This window comes from Typopeltis vanoorti, chromosome 20 (genome assembly GCF_054136105.1).
Source record: "Typopeltis vanoorti isolate ZY-2024b chromosome 20, IOZ_Tvanoo_1.0, whole genome shotgun sequence".
In the NCBI taxonomy this organism is placed as follows: domain Eukaryota; kingdom Metazoa; phylum Arthropoda; class Arachnida; order Uropygi; family Thelyphonidae; genus Typopeltis; species Typopeltis vanoorti.
In genome coordinates, this window is record NC_143568.1 from 100,444,497 (window position 1) to 100,463,971 (window position 19,475).

At 34.6% G+C, this 19,475-nt stretch overlaps 1 protein-coding gene across 3 annotated transcripts in view; it reads left to right on the forward strand.

The window, feature by feature from the left end:
• Positions 1 to 14,420, forward strand: part of Hsdl2 (Hydroxysteroid dehydrogenase like 2) — a 96,029-nt gene extending 81,609 nt beyond the window's left edge. For all 3 annotated transcript variants that reach the window (XM_090410646.1, XM_090410648.1, XM_090410647.1), the window contains 2 exons: positions 2,961 to 3,140; positions 13,943 to 14,420. In XM_090410646.1, the coding sequence (XP_090266772.1) occupies positions 2,961 to 3,140; positions 13,943 to 14,190 (428 nt within the window). In that variant the 3' untranslated portion in view covers positions 14,191 to 14,420. The remainder of the gene's footprint in view (positions 1 to 2,960; positions 3,141 to 13,942) is intronic.
• Positions 14,421 to 19,475: the final 5,055 nt, after the last annotated feature.

Below are 19,475 nucleotides of genomic sequence, written 5' to 3' on the forward strand. Positions count from 1 at the left end.
CAAACAAAACATGTGCTCTTAGTATCAGGAATAATGACTAAGCTACTTTTTGCTTGAGTGTAATGGCATTTTTCAGATATTGGTATTGTCTCTAAAGTGTGTTTTTTATTTTTCACTGTTCTTTATTTTTTAGACAACTTCACCACATAATTACCTTTTGCTTGGATGTAATGGCATTTTTCAGATTTTAACATGCTCTCTAAAATTTTTTTACTGTGATACTAGATGAACACAAAATTCCACTGCAGCAAAACTATAGTGTTTTTGTTAGGCTGTCCTCTGTTGTATGTTATGATGTGTGTCCATGTGCTTTGGAATACAGCCCACTCTCACTATACAAACTTTTAAAGACTACAGCTTCTTGTAGTGAATTTTCTTTACAAGTATGCTGCCTAAGGAGATGGCATTTGCTATAATGAGAGTTGACTGCATTTTGTGGTTGAAGACTGAATGAATTCCTTCAAAGCAAATACTAAAAATGTCAAATAGCTATCAGTCCCTCTCAGCTGTTTAATACAAACTGAGAGAGAGATTAGCATTTTTATTTGCTGACATTTGCTTGCTTTTTTGTCTCTTTGAGTTCTACCCCCCACCCATCCACACACACACACACACACACACACACACACACACATATACTTCAAATAATACATGTGAATACTGTATCCATGTGACTACAGTTTCAAATTGCACTGTATTGAGAAAAATATGATATATTTACATGACATTGTTCTTATAGTACCAGAACATCAAGAAGAAATTCATGTATTCCAAAACAAACGAAAGAGCCTGCTACTCACGTTTGATAATTCTTTGAGTCCTTAAGAATGCAGAATAATTCATTTATAAATGCCCCTTGCAACCTTTAATAGCTGTTCTACTTTGAAGATAATTTACAATAGCTTCCAAATGTACGAAGACAATCTTGCCAATGACAGGTACCTTTATTGTATTTGTAAAAGAAACATAAAGCTTCTTTTACAAAGTAAAAATATGTCATCTTCAAAGTTTTTACTTAAAAAAATAAATAAATAAAATAGCAGCACAAGAAATAAAATCCCTGTTTTCCTGAAATAACAAACAACTGATGCCTAGTAAAATTATAAGACATTTACTGCCTCTGCTATTATATCACAATTCATGATGATGATGATATATGTATAGAGAGAGATTATTAAATTCTTTTTTTCCCAAAGTTCACTACACATTACAAATGCTGTATTCATGGTTGCTAAGGGATGCCAGGATAGCTCTTGCAATGTGATGAAAGGATAATGGTTGTCATTTCACTGCCAGTTGTAAGTTATTTTCATCCCATTTTCCACACATTCTTTAGGTTTTAATGTGGCTACTCAATTTTTCATTTCAGTCGTATTTGTTTGAGTTAGATAGCCACTTTGAGATGAAATGATTACAAGTAATGTATTGCATAGGTGGAAATGGACTGCAAGAATGTGATGAGTCTAAAAGCATTCACATATTTTAGTTGTCTGAGTTCCTTGGGGATGAAGAAATGGTGCAGTAGATCAATAAGTGAGTGACAAAGATGGTGACTTTGCAGAACTCATTATGAGGATAGAATGAAGTTTTGGGTTACAAAATTTGGTTGATATGCTAAAAAGACTTAATGCAATAGAAACAAGCTACTAAAGGAATTTGATAGGATGGATTTAGAAGAAATTTTTAGTACATTACAGACAGGTCAGCATGATAAGCAAGGGTATGAAAACGAAGTATTTTGCTTGAAGAGTAGTAAATAGGTTGCTAGAGGTAGTTGTAGCTTTGCTAGTGAATGATTTTTAGGCAAGGGATGTTGTGAATAATCATCATTGTCAGTTTCCTGATATGTACCCTTAACTTGTGTTCAGATTACAATGACAACACTACATGATTAAGTTTACATCACTATTAATTTCCTATCAACAACTTTCACCCAAATTATTCTATTAGTTGTCTGCACTCCAATATTGTTGTATCTAACATTTCTTATATATTCTTACTGAAGTCTTTCCATGACTTTTGTTTAGTTACTTTTACAAATAGCTTAGCTGTCTTACATTTTTCTCTGTGTTGTTTTAGACCATCTGCCAACTTATTTGCTAGGAACTTTTGGTAGACTTTCTTCTTTTCTACAAATGCTTCTCTAACTTCTTGCATCCACCATGGTGTTCTTATTTTTCTAATTGTACAGACAACTTCACCATGTCTCCTTAGGTGAATCAGTCAGTATTTTCTTCAGAGTTTGCTACTGAGACTCCAAGTTTGGTTCTTGTTTTCGTACTGTTTCCTTCTTTCTTCAATAATATTTTATAGTTGAGTCTGTAGTTTACCTGTAAAAGCTACTCAACTTTAATTCTTTTTAAAACTTTTTTTTTTTTTTTACATACTGTTCTTTTCAATGTGCTATTCACTATTATCCTGAACTAGCATGAAGATACCACTATCAACAATAACGTAGTCCAGTCAATGAAGCATTTATTATTTCTTGTGCCTTCTCTCCGTGTGAACCTGTGCACATCTATGTTGGAACATAGTGTTAGTAATGACCTTATCCTGAGCAGAAATCCAGTAGATACCATTATTATTATCTGGTGGGATTCATTTTCTACTCTGCTGTTTAGATCTCCAACAAGGATGACTTTTTCCATTTTTCTTTGTCAACTGCCTGCTATGATGACTCAGAAAGTTCCTCCACTTCTTCCTTCTGTGGGAAGACTCTTCTGAAGAAGAAGAAACATCTCCATGCAGATGAAAGTTTCATTGTCCATTTTCCCATTTGGAAGTTTACCCACATAACTCTACTTGAAACTGCCTTCCAATCAAGAAGTTTATCTTCATGTTTGGTTAAATGCTACTCCTTCCTTTCCTTGATCATTATTGGCTATGAATAATAGGTAATTAGATTTTTGTTAAAAGGAAAATAAAGTAAGCACACATGTTTATGTTGCTTTATTTTTCAGGAGCTCCTCTGATACCTGATTTTTTCTTAAGTGAAAAGGACACAGAAGGTCTCTCCAAGATGAACATTAATAGTCTTCATACTGAAAGTACAGTTGAAAAAGTATTTTCAAAATTAAAAGAGAAGCTTGATGATAAGATGGCTAACCAGCTAGGAGCATTATTTTTATTTCACATAAAAAGTAAGTATTTAACACTGACTGTGTGATGTATTGTTTATAGCTATTATTAATGACACATTTATAAAACATATGACATGTTAACCAGTTATTGAGTGGTACAGAACTAAAATAGACTTCACATTTATCCCTTTATTGTATTTTTTTTTGTTCTTCCTAACCCAGAAGAAGACACTGGTGTATGTGGTAAAAGTAGTTGGTATAATGATCTGTACTCTTACAACCTAATAAAACCTAATATCAGTTATTTTACATCCTATTTGTTTTTTGGTTGAAAATTCTACATAATCATCATAAAATAGATTTCAAGAACAGAAAAAAAAAGTGATAACCTTCCTTGCAACTGGTCATCCCTCAGCAAGCATGTTTAAAAATTGATTATCTGGATTTTGGTGTGAATCAACTGGAGATGCAATTATTGGATGAGTGTGTAATGAAAGAGGTAAATGAAAGATGTCAGGACATATGAGGTGATGGAAAAAAAAGGAGGAGAGTGAGATAGGTGACACTGAATAAGTGCTTGTGAATGGTAAAATAAACAGGGAAACTTGAGCTGGAAAGCAGCTGAGAATCCATGTAAGAAGATGAAAGCTGTAATAAATGTTTCTGTAAGGGTGGTCAGCATAAGAATGAGATTGGCTGAGATGCAAGGAAAGTAGTTGAATCTGGGGGAAAATACAGAATAGGTGATAAAGTGAAAGATGGCTAAGGTGTGTATAGAAATTACTAGCATTATAATAAGATTGGTTATAGACTCAAAAATGAGTTATTGAGTTTTGAGAAATACTTCTGGTATTGAATTAAGGGGGAATTAAGTGTTGCATTGATTGAATTCATGTCTTAAAATTGTTGGTATAAGTGAAATGTGATTGGATTTCATTGATATCCTGACAGGAATAGAAACAGAGGGAGTATGATGTTTTTCATGAAGATAGGCAGGACAAAAAGGAAGCAGGGAATACTTTTGATGATAACAAAGGAATGCCACTTGCACATAGTGGAAATATGAGAGAGAAATAGTGCTAATGATTTTAATGATTTTGAGGTGGAGTTTATGAGACAGCGGTTCAACAAAATGAGATATTTAATAAGACATTGGTTTAGGAATATAGAGAGTGGTGACAAGAAAATGTATAGTAAATTAGCCTAGATAATATATATGTAACAATACAGGTTCTTATCTTTAGGCCTATGTATTATGTGTCACTGTGATGCACACATATACTTGAAAATTGGTTTAGTTTTCAGGCATTTAAATTCAGATTGAAATATGTCTTTTAACATTCTATTATTAAAGTTTCAAAGTTTTTAAGGGGACTTGTGTACTACACATATTTAGATACATGGATCAATAACTACATTTAAAATATAAATTATAAAAATGAGGCATAGCATGTACTTACTAGCTCATGTCTCAGTCACAGCTGAGTTGACAGGATTATGCTATTAAAGTTCAAAGAAAAAGTTATTAATATTTGTGTCGATTTAAAAAAAAATGATATTGGAAATATTAATTTTAATAAAATATTAATGCTTGGAAAGAAGTCGGTGGACACCATAACGTGAAGAATAAACAGCCATGGTGCCCACCTTAAGATGTAGAACCTCCTTTCACTGCGATGACTGTAGCAATCCTATGGAGCATACTTTCTACAAGTGTACGATAGTGATTATTAGTAATTTTGGACCATTCTTCCTGTAGGCATGTAATGAGGTTCTGTACTGTTGTGGGGAAGATATTCCATGACCTCACCCAATGCTCCAGTTCATCTATCAGATATTCAATAGGATTGAGATCGGGGCTCTGTGGAGGCCAGTCAAGTGTGGTGGCATTCATATTCACAAACCACACAGTTACAGCAGCAGCCTTATGACAAGGTGCATTGTCTTACTGAAAGAGACAGTGGTCATTTCTGTAGAAAGGCAACAAAGTAGGAAGCATTGCTTCCTACTTTGTTGCCAGAAAGTTCAGATACCTCTTAGAGTTCAGTGTTCATGACACCACAAACAGAAATCTGAGACCAAACCAGGAAAAACAGGACCATAACATCACACTGCCACCTCTGAATTTCATAGTTGGGGTTATGCACTCTTAAAAGATGTTCACTGGGCATCTGCCACACCCATACCCATCCATCTGTTAATCAGAGGGTGTAGTGTGATTTGTCATTCCATAACACAGCTTTCCAAGCTTCCATGACCTACTGTACACTCTCTCTCTCTGCACTGCTGAAGACAATGCTGATGTTGGTTCAGGTAATGTAGGACTTGCATATTACAGTCCTACCATTGAAAGCCATGTTGTGAGCCTTGATTCTGAATGTTTTTGTGAAGATTCATGTTCTTGTCAATGTCCAGAACTCTGCATTCAATGTGTCAGGCAATAGATGTCTGGCTGGTAGCCTTTCCCATAATGCATAGTATTATATACACACCAAAAAGGATGTATACTTTGCATTATGGGATACTAGGCAATTAATGTGAAGTCATTAGCTTTTATATATAAGTAGCCTAGTCATGAAGAAACTTCATATTCAAACTTGATTTGCTTACACTTGGATATAATTTCTTGGTATTTTTAATTTAATTTATAATGAAGTGAAAAAACTTTCTACAAGAACAGACCATGTGTTGTTGAGTGTCAAATCTTGGTTCTGGTACTGTGCGGGTAATCTAATCACTTTCAACTCTGAATTTCCAGATTTGACTATTATATGACATGTAAGACTTTTTTTTTTCTTTTTTTTATTTGCATTGTTTTATTTACATTCAAATTACATTGTTTTACCTGGTTGCATGGAAGGCTAAACCGGATTTATTTGCTCTTATTTTCTGTACATCTCTGATGTGTTCACCCATTTGGATTCCACTCACTCACTGCTCTGTGAGAGAAAAACCTAGCTCTTACCCCTTTCTTGATTGTGAACAAACTTAACTTCCATGGATGCCCCTATGTTCTCTCCTCACCTCCCATATAACAAAAAATTTCATTAGATGATATCCTATAACACCCATTCAAATGTTTATAGATCTCTGTCATATTACCCCTCTTTCTCCTGTTCACCAAAGTCTATAATCCACATACTCACAGTCTCTCTCATAATCTAAATCCCATAATCTGGATATAATCGTTGAAACTCTTCTTTGCACCCTTTCCACAGCTTCTTTATCCCCTTCGAATCTGGAAGACCAAATCTGCACGCAATAATCCAAGTGTGGTCTTATCAAAGCCTTATAAAGAGCACAATGACTTCCGTATCCTTAGATGTCAAGGTTCGCATAACCATTGCAGTTATCCTATGAGTTGTATTTGCAGCTTTTGCTATATGACCTTTGAACTTCAAATTCCTATCCACCAATATACCAAGATCCCTTGCCTCCTCAGTTTCTTGTAGCATCACTCTGCTAATATAATATGCTGCTGGAAATCTCAGCACACCACAGTATATAACTTGACACTTACTAACATAAACTGATAGCCATTTTCGTTTTCCCAAATTGCCAGCCTACTGAAATCATTTTGTAAGTGCTGAATATCAGAAGTATCCCTGATTGCCCTGCCCATCTTCGCATAATCGGCAAACAGTTGCACATCTAATGTTAGACCTGCCTGATGTCATTAATGTATAGATGGAACAATAATGGCTCAAGGACTGAACCCTGAGCACACCACTGATCACCTTAAATCTGGCAGATTCACACCCACTGTATACCACTTTTTGATATCTGTCTGTCAACCATTCCCAGATCCAAGTCAAGAGGTTATATTCCAATCCCATGTTCTCCAGTTTATGCAACAGCCTTTCGTGTAATATTCTATCAAATGCCTTTAGAAAAATCCAACATTATTATAGTGTATCCATTCCCTTTATCCAACTCGGCCATAACATTGTTATAAAATGTGAGCAAATTGCTAAAACATGACCTTCCTTTAGTAAACCCATGCTGCTCCTTGCCTTGTTTGTCTATCCATTTCTGTATGTGAGTTCTTACCAACTTCTCAAAAATCTTCACTACCACACCAGAGATACTTTTAGGTCGGTAGTTAAACACATCAGTTTTTTGCACCACTCTTGTACAATGGAACTATCATATATTCCTTCCATTCCTGTGATATCATTCCTGAGCTGGGACTCATGTTATACAAACGTGTGAAAGGCCTAGCCAATTCAGCTGAACATTCCTTTAGCAAATGAGCTGATATTCCAATCTGTCCCTATTGACAAATTCTTGTTATGCAACAGCTCTTCAACCTCATTTTCATGCACCTTTAACTCTTCATCCAATGTAGCAGTAGCACTGTGCACCATGTTATATTCACCTGGTTGATATATCTCAGCAAAGTGAGCACTCATTAATTGAACAATCTCATTAGCTTCCGACACTAGAGTACCATGTGCATTCAATAAAGTCATTCTTAAAAACATTCATTCTTTCTTTTGCTTGCGGCATAACGATAAAATTCTTTTGGATTGCATTTAGCTTGCATGGCCAATTTCTTTTCATACCCAAATTTAGCTTTCCACACAACTCGTTACCTTTCTGGCCTGAGCTTTATATATTTCATAACTCCTCTCACTCCTATTTTCATGTTATGCTTTCCACATCATATTCTTGTGGATCTCTTGCTTAATAAGGTTGCACATCCATTTCACTCCCAACCTATTTATTCTTTGAACACTAATGATACATTCAGATACTGCCTCATTTAAGCACTTTTTCAAAGATTCCCATGCATTGCTGACATTTTTCCCATTCAGTAACTGATACCATAGGACCAAAGATAGTATTCTCCCAAGTTGATCATAATTTCCAGCTTTTTAGTTCAGCATGTAACATTTTCTAATCAGAGCATCAATACAATTAGATACTTTCCATCATGATCACTGTCACCAACTGTTGGTAAAATAGCTATATTCTTAACAGAGACCCCGTCTGACACTATGAGCAAATCCAACACTCTTTGACCTAGAGTTCCTTCCTTCACATATTATCTCATCCTGACTCATAGTTCATTTTCCTTGCAAACATCCAGTTGGAAAATGTCACCCTTTTTTTTTTTTTTCCAGGAGTTGACAGCATCAAGAATTGGCCAAGAAACTTTGCTCAAGGTGATCCATTACTCAAAACAACATAAAAATTCAAAGCTAGTCTTTCATGCAATGTCTGCAGAATAAATATCCATTACTGCAACATCCCACCGAACTTAGAATTCTATATAAGGCATAAAATACTAGATAAAGGATTGCTCAGAAGAATTTAGTAAATCAAACTGTGATGGCTATTAGGTGCATATCAGTATATAGGAATGGTAATATAATATTAACCAGAAATGTCATCCTTACATTTGACCACCATAAGCCTTCAACATCTGCAGGACACTTAGTATCCTGTCAAGCATCATATTCCTAACCTTCTGAGATACTGTAAATGCTAGTGTGAATACCTAGCATACTCACAAACATATTAGTAATAAAAAAAAGAATAGAAAATCCAGTTAATTGAAATGGAATATCTAATTTTTTTTGGAAGTTTATTTTGCACCCTGTTAGACTATAATAAATTTAGTTTAATCCTTTATTCTTTTATCCAAGTGTAAGCAAACAAAGTTTGCACCTGAAAATATCTTCAGGACTGAGGTAAGGTGGTACATCCCTTGGCAACTCATAGCAAAGGTGGACCAAACTCTCATCACTCCTCTCAGTGCATTATGGGAGATACTGAGACAAGGAGTGATGAGAGCTTGGTCCAACTTTGCTATGAGTTGCCAAGGGATGTACCACCATACCTCAGTCCTGAAGATATTTTCAGGCGCAAACTTTGTTTGCTTACACTTGGATAAAGGATTAAACTAAATTTATTATAATTTTTTTTTTCTTTTAGGAGGCAAGGAGTGATTTACCACATCTGCTGGAAATCCTCATGCAGTACCCCTTGCTTTCTCAGCTGCTACTCTTCAGAATGCTTAGTTAATAAATAATTGGAGTTCTGCCATTCCAGTCTTTTATTGCCCCCAAAAGATAAGATCCTCAAATTAAAAATGGATATTTCTGAATATCCTAACAAAGGACAGAAAGAGAGAGAGTTGTAGGTTTTTTCCCCAATTGGTTAGACTATAAATTTAGTTTAATCCTTTATCCAAGTGTAGGTAAACAAAGTTTGCACCGGAAGTATCATCAGGACTGAAGCAGCTCGTGGTAAAGGGGGACTAAGCTCTCATCACTTGTCTTAATATCTCCCACAATGCAAAGCACATCTTCTTGCAGACATTTCGACCTACCCAGACTTTTCGACCTTTATTGAGGTCTTGTCAATGGGAGCCAGACCCAGAGATGGTGACGCTAAGGTGAAAGTAATGGAGAAGTCATATTTACCTATATGAGTTGCCAAAAGGTGTCTCACCTTATTATTAAATTACTCTGGATTAGAGGACGATATTGGAAGTTTTTTCCCACTTGGTTAGACTATAAATTATAAATTTAGTTTAATCCTTTATCCAAGTGTAAGCAAATAACGTTTGCGCCTGAAATATCTTCAGGACTGAGGCAACTCATGGTAAAGGTGGACTAAGCTCTCATCACTTGTCTTAGTATCTCCCACAATGCAAAACATGTCTGCAAGGAGATGTTTGCTTGCACTTGGATAAAGGATTAAGCTAAATTTATAGTCTAACCAAGTGGGGAAAAACTTCCAACATCTTCCTCTAATCCAGAGTGGTGAGACACCTTTTGGCAACTCGTATAGGTAAATATGACTTCTCCATTACTTCCACCTTAGTATCACCACCTCTGGGTCTGGGTAGTGGCCCCTTCCCTTAATGCATAGCATTATACATGTCCTCAAGGAGATGTGCTTTGCATTGTGGGAGATACTAAGACAAGTGATGAGAACTTAGTCCACCTTTACGAGTTGCCGCAACCCTGAAGACTCTTCAGGCACAAACTTTGTTTGCTTACACTTGGATAAGCACAGCCGGCCTGGTTGACCGAGTGGTTAGCGTATCCGCTCTCCAATCAAAAGGCTGCGTGTTCGAATCCCGCCGTGGGCATGGATGTTTGTGATTCTGTGAAAGTACTAGTGGTGATAGTCAGTGGTAGATGGCGTTGGTGTTATATGATGAAAGTTGGTGGGGTAGTGAGATGAGGAGCTGTAGAGTAGATGCCCTCCCTTGATGAATCTTTGGACTCCCTGGAAGTGTGATGTAATAATAATAATAAGTTAATAAAGGATTAAAGTAAATTTATAATTTAAAGGGAGAGGGAGGGCGAAAATTTAATTCCTGACTCTGTGGGACCAAATAATGCAGCTACTTAGCATCAAGAGAAGAAATTATAGCTATGAATACTAAAGGAAAGTCCACCGAAAAAAAATGTGATATTTTCAGAAGCCGAGTGGTTCCATTAAGTCAAAATAATGGTTAAATCGTTAGTAAATTCTGTGACAATATAGATGATATTAAGATCCTCTAGCAACTTACACCACACTGCCTTAGCCTATGGATTTGTTTGTAGAAATCCCTGAAATCTAATGAGGACTCTAGCATCCATATTCCATTCCAGCATATTCCTCTTAATACCACAATAGAGACAAATGCCATCTACCACAGCATGGTTGGCCTAGTGGATATCATGTCTGCTATGTAGCTGTGGATACAAATGCACTGTGGCATGAATGTGAAAGTGTTTTTTTTTTGGGGGGGGGAGATGGTTTTTATCCTAGTGTGAGATTGTTATCTTGCTTATTGGCAACATGAAGCTTGAAAAAGTAGCATGTTTCTAGAAACAGAGTTTCTGAATTATCTAACCCAGAAAATCAATGTGATATTCATATACATTTGTGGAAAACAGAATAATACTTGACATACAGGGTGTTCGGGATAAATTTGACAGTTTCGTAAGGAAAAAGAAAATCTTCTTTGTATCTATTAAATTTAATGAATTGACAAAAAAACATTACAGGCAGAGTTAATTACAATACTATCAACAAGATTTACTCAAAATAACCACCATTAGCATCGATCACAGCTTCAATTCTGCTTCGGAACCTCGAACAAGCTGATGCTACAGTCTCCCTGGGAAGGGCCGCAAAAACTGTTTTAATTTTATCCATTAACTGGGCTTTTGTATTACTGGAAGTGCAATTGGTGTCTTTTTCAACTGCGCCCCATACAAAATAATCCATGGGGTTAAGGTCTGGGGAGTTTGGAGGCCAAACATTTGGACTGGTGAAGTCGTAGAAATTTTCAGACAACCATTTTTGACTTTTCCCAGAGGTGTGGCAAGGGGCCGAATCCTGCTGCCATACATACGGCCTACCATTGGCTACCCTTGTTATCCAGGGCTTGACTACAGTTAGCAACTCCACGAACAAAGCCCGAATTCCAATGCCAGGGTTCTTCAACACCTGTTCCTGCAGATTTGCGAGGAATTCTGCTGTACGAACGCAATCAGATCGTCTGCTAGGGATCTTTCTTCTTGCTACATCCTCGTAGTCACCATTGCAAGTCTCTAGTTCATGCCTGATTGTTTTTACTGTATTCAGGGAGCATTGGGCAGCAGTCGTAATATCCTTATTTTGATGGCGGGCACGAATCATCATGATACAAGTTATTCTCTTCCATGATTCAGGTGGGTTCCAGCTATCCATCCTTTCTGACATCTTGTATATGAATGAAGAAGGGTCCAAACTTTTAAATGAAGAGAAGTGTGTGTTAATACATGTAACTTACGGAAAAATATAATTAATTATAAATATGTCAAATTTATCCCGAACACCCTATAGAAGATTAATTAGACTGATTATGATATTTTCTCCTCACTAGTAGAATTTGAAATTATAGTATAAGTCACTTCTGCAATGAGTTATTCATGCAGCAACTGCAGTTTTCAAAATATCATCCTGATTTCTTCTTCTGAAAACCTACAATATAGTCAACTATATTCCAATCATTTGTTGGAATATAGTTGACTCTCGCTATAACGAACCACTGAAAAGTCCCTACCAAAGATCTACATGTACAATGTTATGTTAAATAAAATTCATTATAGCAGACTATTCACTTATAACAATTATCTTATAGTTTCCAGTTTTCTATAGTAGTGAGTGTCAACTATATCTATTCGATATGTATAAAAAGATAAGTCGAAATTTGAAACGTTTTTTTTGTCACATTTTTTGTCTTACCGGCTTACCAGCCCAGAACCCGGGGTGGGGGGGGGGTATGCAGCATAGGCTCTGGGGGGGATTAGTATATATATATATATATTAATATATATACATATACAGGTCCTTACTAGGAGGCCTGTAAGTATATATATATATATTTAAAAAAAAAACATAAATTAGGAAATTCTGATAAATAGCCAATCAGGCTAGGAATATGTGCTCTTGCCCAAAGCATGATGTGTCTGAAATTTTCCATAACGAGATGATTAATACAAAATTTTTCTGAGATAGAATTGGAAAATGAAGGGTGGATATGCCTCTCCTTTTATTCTCACCCTTTATTTATCCTGAAACATAATCTACAGATTTTTTTCTAAAAAAAATAATGCTAACCTGGATTTTGAGTTTTGTCAGCTCATCAGCAGTAGCTTTATTACTCATTCATCATCCCAAATTCCTGTTCCTTAAACAAAAACAAGAACTCCTTGGCTTATTTGTATATAGATGACCCTTTTGATAGAACCCCATTTAGGACACAGAACCGTAATCAGGACACAGAACCGTAATCAGGACTTTTCATTCAAAGGTGTATTAGCCAGTCTCATATGGAGGTGGCAGGATTTTTCATCCCACAAACTGAACTATATAACACATGCAGTTTATAGCCATAGCACACAATGCAGATAGGAATAATAATCCTATCATAGGCAGTATCAGGTTTCTAAAAAATCAGGTTATTTGGCCATGAACAGGCTAGTGAGCCTAACACAAAAGGAAGATAAGAACTTCTTTAATACATTAATGGTGGGATGTGTTTCATGCTGTTCAAGTACAACACACAGCCTGCCATGAACATGTTTAAACACAGATGGCTTGGGATTGAATAGTGCTAAGCTATGTACATACAAACCATACTGTCTCAAGCAGGTGCTCTAATGCTGGATGAAATTCATCGAGATAAACATCTTTCTTTATCCTTCATGGTCTGTTTATTCTTTATAATAGAACCTTGATTGAGGAGCAGCTTTTGGCAAATGATATTAACATTGCCTATTGCCTTCCTAAAACCAGGGAAGGATGATCCAAAGATCTCTTTCAAACCATCAGTTCATTGTGCTGACCAGCTGTGAATGCAAGATTCTTGGAATAGAGCCTGCCATCTCTTATGTTCCTTGAGAGCAGTCTTTCCCTAAACCCAAAGACCAAGAAATTGGTCTTTCTCTAGATCATCTGTTATGGCCTGTAACCTTTATTAGAGATAAATCTAAGACCCTATTGTTTTTTTTTTTTCATCTTCTTGCATATTAGGCTCAATATCATAGCCAGGTAACTTAGCTTTATAGAAACCTAATTAATTCTATTATCCATAAATCTATATATATTTTGCAATATCTATTAATTGTATTTTAGAAACTGGTTGGTCTTGTGAGTTGAAAAATCAGAAACTAGTTTTTCATTTCTTTAATGCCATATGGTTTTGGCTTTTTGACTGGACATTTTGTTGTTATAATGAGAAATGCTACAACAACATTTGTTATGTTATGCTATATGTGAATTTACTGTCACATTAGGTATTAATTTATCCGAGTGTTTAAATGAGTTAGCAAGATTATTAAGTTATACATTTTCTATTTGTGTAGATGATTCTGAAGAGGAAATGTGGTATGTTAACACAGCTAATGGTGCTAAAGAAATTGAAAAGGGAGAACCACCAGTAAATGCTGATGTGATCTTTAAAATTGATGCAGAGAACTTTTACAAGATGGCAACTGGGAATCTTAAACCTTCTGCTGCATTTATGGCAGGCAAGTTAAAAGTTCAAGGAAATATTTCTCAAGCCATGAAACTACAAGAATTATTTTCAGCTGCTGTACCCTCAAAACTTTAAAACATTTGACTTTTTTTTTTATAAATGCATTGTTTAAAGGTTTTTGATAACTGTTTTGAATAGTACTGTTATTTGTGCTGTGGGTAAGAGAGGTAAAAATTGAGAGAGAGAGGAGCAAAATTCAAATTTTTGAAAAGGTTTATTTTTTAAAGATGAATTGTGTGTGTGTGTGATATTTGTAATATAAAGTGCTCAAATATTTGAAGTATTAAAATCATATTTTTAATAGACTTGATGTCTTTTCAAGATATTATTTTAGAAACCTGAAATTTATTTGACTTCCCTATGAAAAAATAAAGCATGCATGTACGTGTATGGAAAAATTATGGAGGCTACCACTTTGTTTGTGTAATAATTTGAGATTATTATTACTTAGTAGCAGTCTCTATTTTTTTTTTCCCCATAGTAAAAACTAAACAGCATTGAACAATGAAGGAAAGGATATGCATGAGTAGATCCTTACACATGTATATCCTCTCTGAGCAGCAGACTAGTCCTTGAAAATGATTTTGCAGTTGTGAATGGATTCTAATCACTGGTAGGACATTAAAGCAGTATTAGATTCTAAAGTAGCTTCGAAAATTAGTTTTCATTAATATAACATGACAAATATTTTTGTACCATTTTTAATCATGGTATGCTACATTGCACAAGTTTTCTAAGATAATATTAAGCTAGTATAAGAAGACAGTAACTTAGTTAAATTATTCCTTTCCTTGTTTGCAAAAAAGCCAATACCCTCAAATTGTACATCTCAAAAGGTTGCTTCTTTTCTAGATTTTTCATCTTAGGTATATAAGGATGGCTACAGGTTTCAGTTATACATGCCAAAAATGCATTTTTGTTTGCATTTGGAAGGCTCTCAATCCACATCAAGTGTTGCTGTTCCTCACCAGCTCTTATTCCAACAGCATGGAGGGGGAATAGTTGTTTCTTTTCTAGGGGTTAAAAAAAAAAAATACTATCCAAACTTGTAAACCTATCCCATACTTAAATGAAGTATACTGCTGTACGTAGTAATGCAAACAAACTTAAAACTAATGGAACCAGCTAACTGAACCACCATCGGTAACAGTTGTTCAAATGTTATTTACTTGCTGTATATCATTATTTGTACAGAAGTGATGCATAGATATTTGTAAATTCAGCTATTTCATGCCTGAGGTTGCTCACTTTGGAATTTCTTTAACTCCCTCCCTTTTATTTTATTTATTTTATTTTAGTGCTAAAAATTTCCTTGTCAATTCTATCAAATTCATTTGTTGTTTACACTGCTTTCCAGAATATGCAAATTACACTGAACTATTAATCTTCTATCCCTGGATTTTGATTTCAGTCACATTTCCAAAGAAATGTGACATATAAAGGAACCTTTATATCTCATTAACTTCTGAAATTTGTTTTCATATTGATTAAGAGGCCATGGATATAGTATGGGTAAAGGGTTAGATAATTTGAAAAATATGCTCTAATGACAAAACATGACTTTTTTATGGCACTTCAGGCATCCATTAGACATGGTGGTGGTCTGATACCAGGAGATCTAAACCTATACAATTTCTAACACTGTATAAATCCCAAATTCAGTCAACCATAGAATATTGTTTTCACATTTGGGATGGGAATTTCAAAAGCCTACCTAAAAATTTCTTGATGCATTTCAATAAAGGATTAAATGAGAACCTATATCATTTAATAGACTCTCTCTCTCTCACACACACACTCCAATCACTCTCTTACAGGCGTTCTATTTTATACCTTGTTCTATAGGTATTTTCACTGTACTGTGCTACTGAATGATCTTCCATCATTCCTCAACCTTCCTTTAAACTTGTAAAAATAAGCAGCTTTTGGTCAGCATCCTTTTACAGATAATTTAAACCAACTTTTTATTCTCTCCACCTCCATCCTCATGAAGTCTTTCTCATACCATTCAAGAAACACATCAGTTGGTACCTTTGTTTTCTCCTTAACACAAAGGACTGAGTTGCTGTAGGATTTTCATCCTTTTATATAGGTGGTTAGCCTTTAAAAATATTCCAGGCTCTTATCTCAACCTTATCCAGCAAGAATTGCACCAAGACATTTTGTAAAATGAAGAATACCAAGATTAGCTCAAAACTAAAATCCCAGTTTCCATCTCCATCTATATAAATGTCTACAATAGTTATAAAAAGTTAAGCAACATACCAAATATGAATTTGTTTTTGTAGCTAAACAAAGTGGAAAACTTAATAAATTCTGCTAAGTTATTTCTGCCTTCACATCCAGATGGTACTAACTAGTGTAACAGTTGACAAAAGACACTGCTGACCGATCATCATTCCCCCCCCCCCACCCACACACACACACACAGACAGTTTACTGTATTAATAATCCAGATAAATTAGCACTTACCATACCATACCAAAATCAGTATGCTCTATGCCTCTTTAAATTTATTGCCAGGAAAATATCAGAATATTTGTATTCAGTTTGCATTAAAAAAAAAAAAAAATCTTTGATTCCAGTGGTATTAGGCCTTCCCCACTTTCTGTTACCTCTGCTTAAACTTTGTATCCGTGATGGGATAGCTTGCATGGAGCTGATCTGTAACTTATTCATATAAAGAAAAATAAAATCTTTCTTTCAAACTATTCCCATTCTTCTCACTTTGATTTGTTTGAAAATAATGGAAAAGTTCATAAGCAATCAACCCTTCACTAGCTGGCAGTTTCATTTAATCTAAATTCAAATGTCACTCCTCTCTAAACAATTGCCTCTCAAGCTTTAGTAGTATTCAACCAACTGATCGTGACATTTCCAGTATTCATTTACCTTTATAGTAAATATCATCCTATGGTCTTTCATCTGCATTTTACATCCTAGTAGCTAACTTAATTATCAGCTGTTCATCATATGTAATACTGAATTACTTTCTATCTTGTATTTCTCTGACTCATTCTGTTCTCTCACTTACTTTTTTCCTCATGCCTTCATAGTGCAGTTTAGTTATAAAGACCTATGAAAGAATGACAACCTAGTTGACTTTGTTGCTGTCATGGTGTAGTCCTATACTGTTTCTCACAGATTTTACTTCACCTCTTCTTACTTCTGATAATGTATGAATTTTCAGAAACAAAGATGTATCATCCTGGATTCATATTTGCCTTTGTCCTCTGCACATTGCTGTTTCATACTTTTCAATATTGTTTGCACATTGGAAGTTGTTCATCAAAAACCTGTCTAAAAATTCATCACCATCATCAAGCATATCAAGGATTTAGGCCTAGGGTTGCCTGTTCTGGCCTTAGAAGTCATCGTTGAATCTTTTAAGAGGATGTCCTGGTTTACTTTGTCCTAATAGCTTGTACTTTAAGGCTTGTTTGGTGATCTTTCTATTTTCATTCTTTGAACGTGTTCCATCCATTTATGTTTATATTTTTTAATTTTTTCTATTACTGATTCTTGGTTTAATTCTTTTATAATTTCTTCTTTTCGTTTGTGATCAAATAGAGTATACTATGCAGTTTTTCTCATAAACTTCATTTCTGCTGTTATTAATCTTTGTTTGTTTTTTTGTTTTATTGTCCAGATTTCACTTCCATACAATAAGACTGGTAGGTCTAATGTATTGTATACTTTTAGCCTGGTTTGTTTTTGAACTAGGTTTAAATATAGAGTTAATTACACCTGTTATTTTTAAATATTTTGCAATTTTTACGTTTATATCTTTTTCATTTTCATCTGTGATCATGCATCCTAGGTAGTTAAATGAATTCACCTGTTCTAAGATCTTGTTATCTATTACCATTTTAGTTCTTGCTGGATCTTGTCCTTTAAAGGCCATAGTTTTTGATTTTTCTGTTGATATTATCATAACATAATCTTGGCTATCTCATTTAGATCTAAAATAGCTTTCTGTAAGTAATCTTCAGAATTTGTAATTATTATTTGGTCGTCAGCAAAAAAGGAGAGTGTTTAAGTTCACAGTAGGAGAAAGTTTAATACCTTGATGGAAATTTTTATTCCATTTTACTATTATTTCATTGCGGTAAATATTAAAAGAGTTGCTGAGAGGGGACATCCCTGTCGGATCCCTTGGTTTATCTCTCTCGTATATGATAGCTCATGATTTAATCTTATTTCTATTTGATTATTTTCATATATACTTATGATAGCTTTTAGGATATTATTTGGTATTTGTCTTTCTTTTAATATGTTAAATAAAATGCTTCTTTTAACTTTGTCAAATGCTTTTTCAAAGTCAATAAATGCAATATGTGTTCCTAAATTGTATTCTCTTCTTTTCTTTATTATTAATTTTAGGCAAAAGGCTGGGTCTATACATGATCGTCTTTTTCTAAATCCATTCTGTACTTCTAAAATACAGTTTTCAGAATATTTCATTAGTTTACTATTTAAAATTCTGCTATATATTTTGTAACAGGAATTTAGTATACTTATACCTCTATAGTTTTTAGGGTCATCTCTACTACCTTTTTTAAAGATAGGAATGACAATTGCTTTTTTCCATTCTATTGGGGGATTACCAGTTGAATAGATTTTATTTAAAAATAATAGGAGTCTTTCTTTGAATCTTGTTCCTGCATATTTATATAGTTCTGAACCTAGCTTATCTTCTCCATGTGATGTTCTGTTTCTTGTTTCTTTCAGGCTGATTTTTAATTATTCTTTAGTTATTTCCTTTTCATTTTCATTAAATGTTTGCCAGTTGTCTTTTTTAAAATATTTATATGTCCACAATTCTGTGTAGAAATTTAGAAATTCTTCTAATTTCAATTCGGTGTTTAATGTTATGTTTTCTTTAGCATCTGCATTTAAGTGTTTCAAAATTTTATATACATTGGGTCTTATTTTATATAAATCATGTTCTAAATTAGAAACAAATTTGTTCCATGATTCTCTGTCTTTTTCTGACTTCTCTTTTAGGTATGGCTCTTGTTCTTTTATATTCTATTTCATTTTCTAATCTTTTACTGCTTAACCAATCTAAAAATGCATGAATCTGTTTATAGGTCACTTTAGCCTACTAATATCCCTTCCTTTCTTTTACTGACTCAGCCCATTCTTGTCACTTAGGTAATCTGGCATTTGCCTCTCAGTGATATCCCAATGGCCATTTTGCTGAACTGGTATCTGTAATGCTTTGGATTCCTTTATAAGCACAGAGGAATCCAAAAATAAAAAAATTATGAGCATGAGTTGATCATTATTCATATATTGTCTTGTTTGAAATCTATTAAACACCACATTTTCTTCCATATCATTCTTCTCTCTCTCTC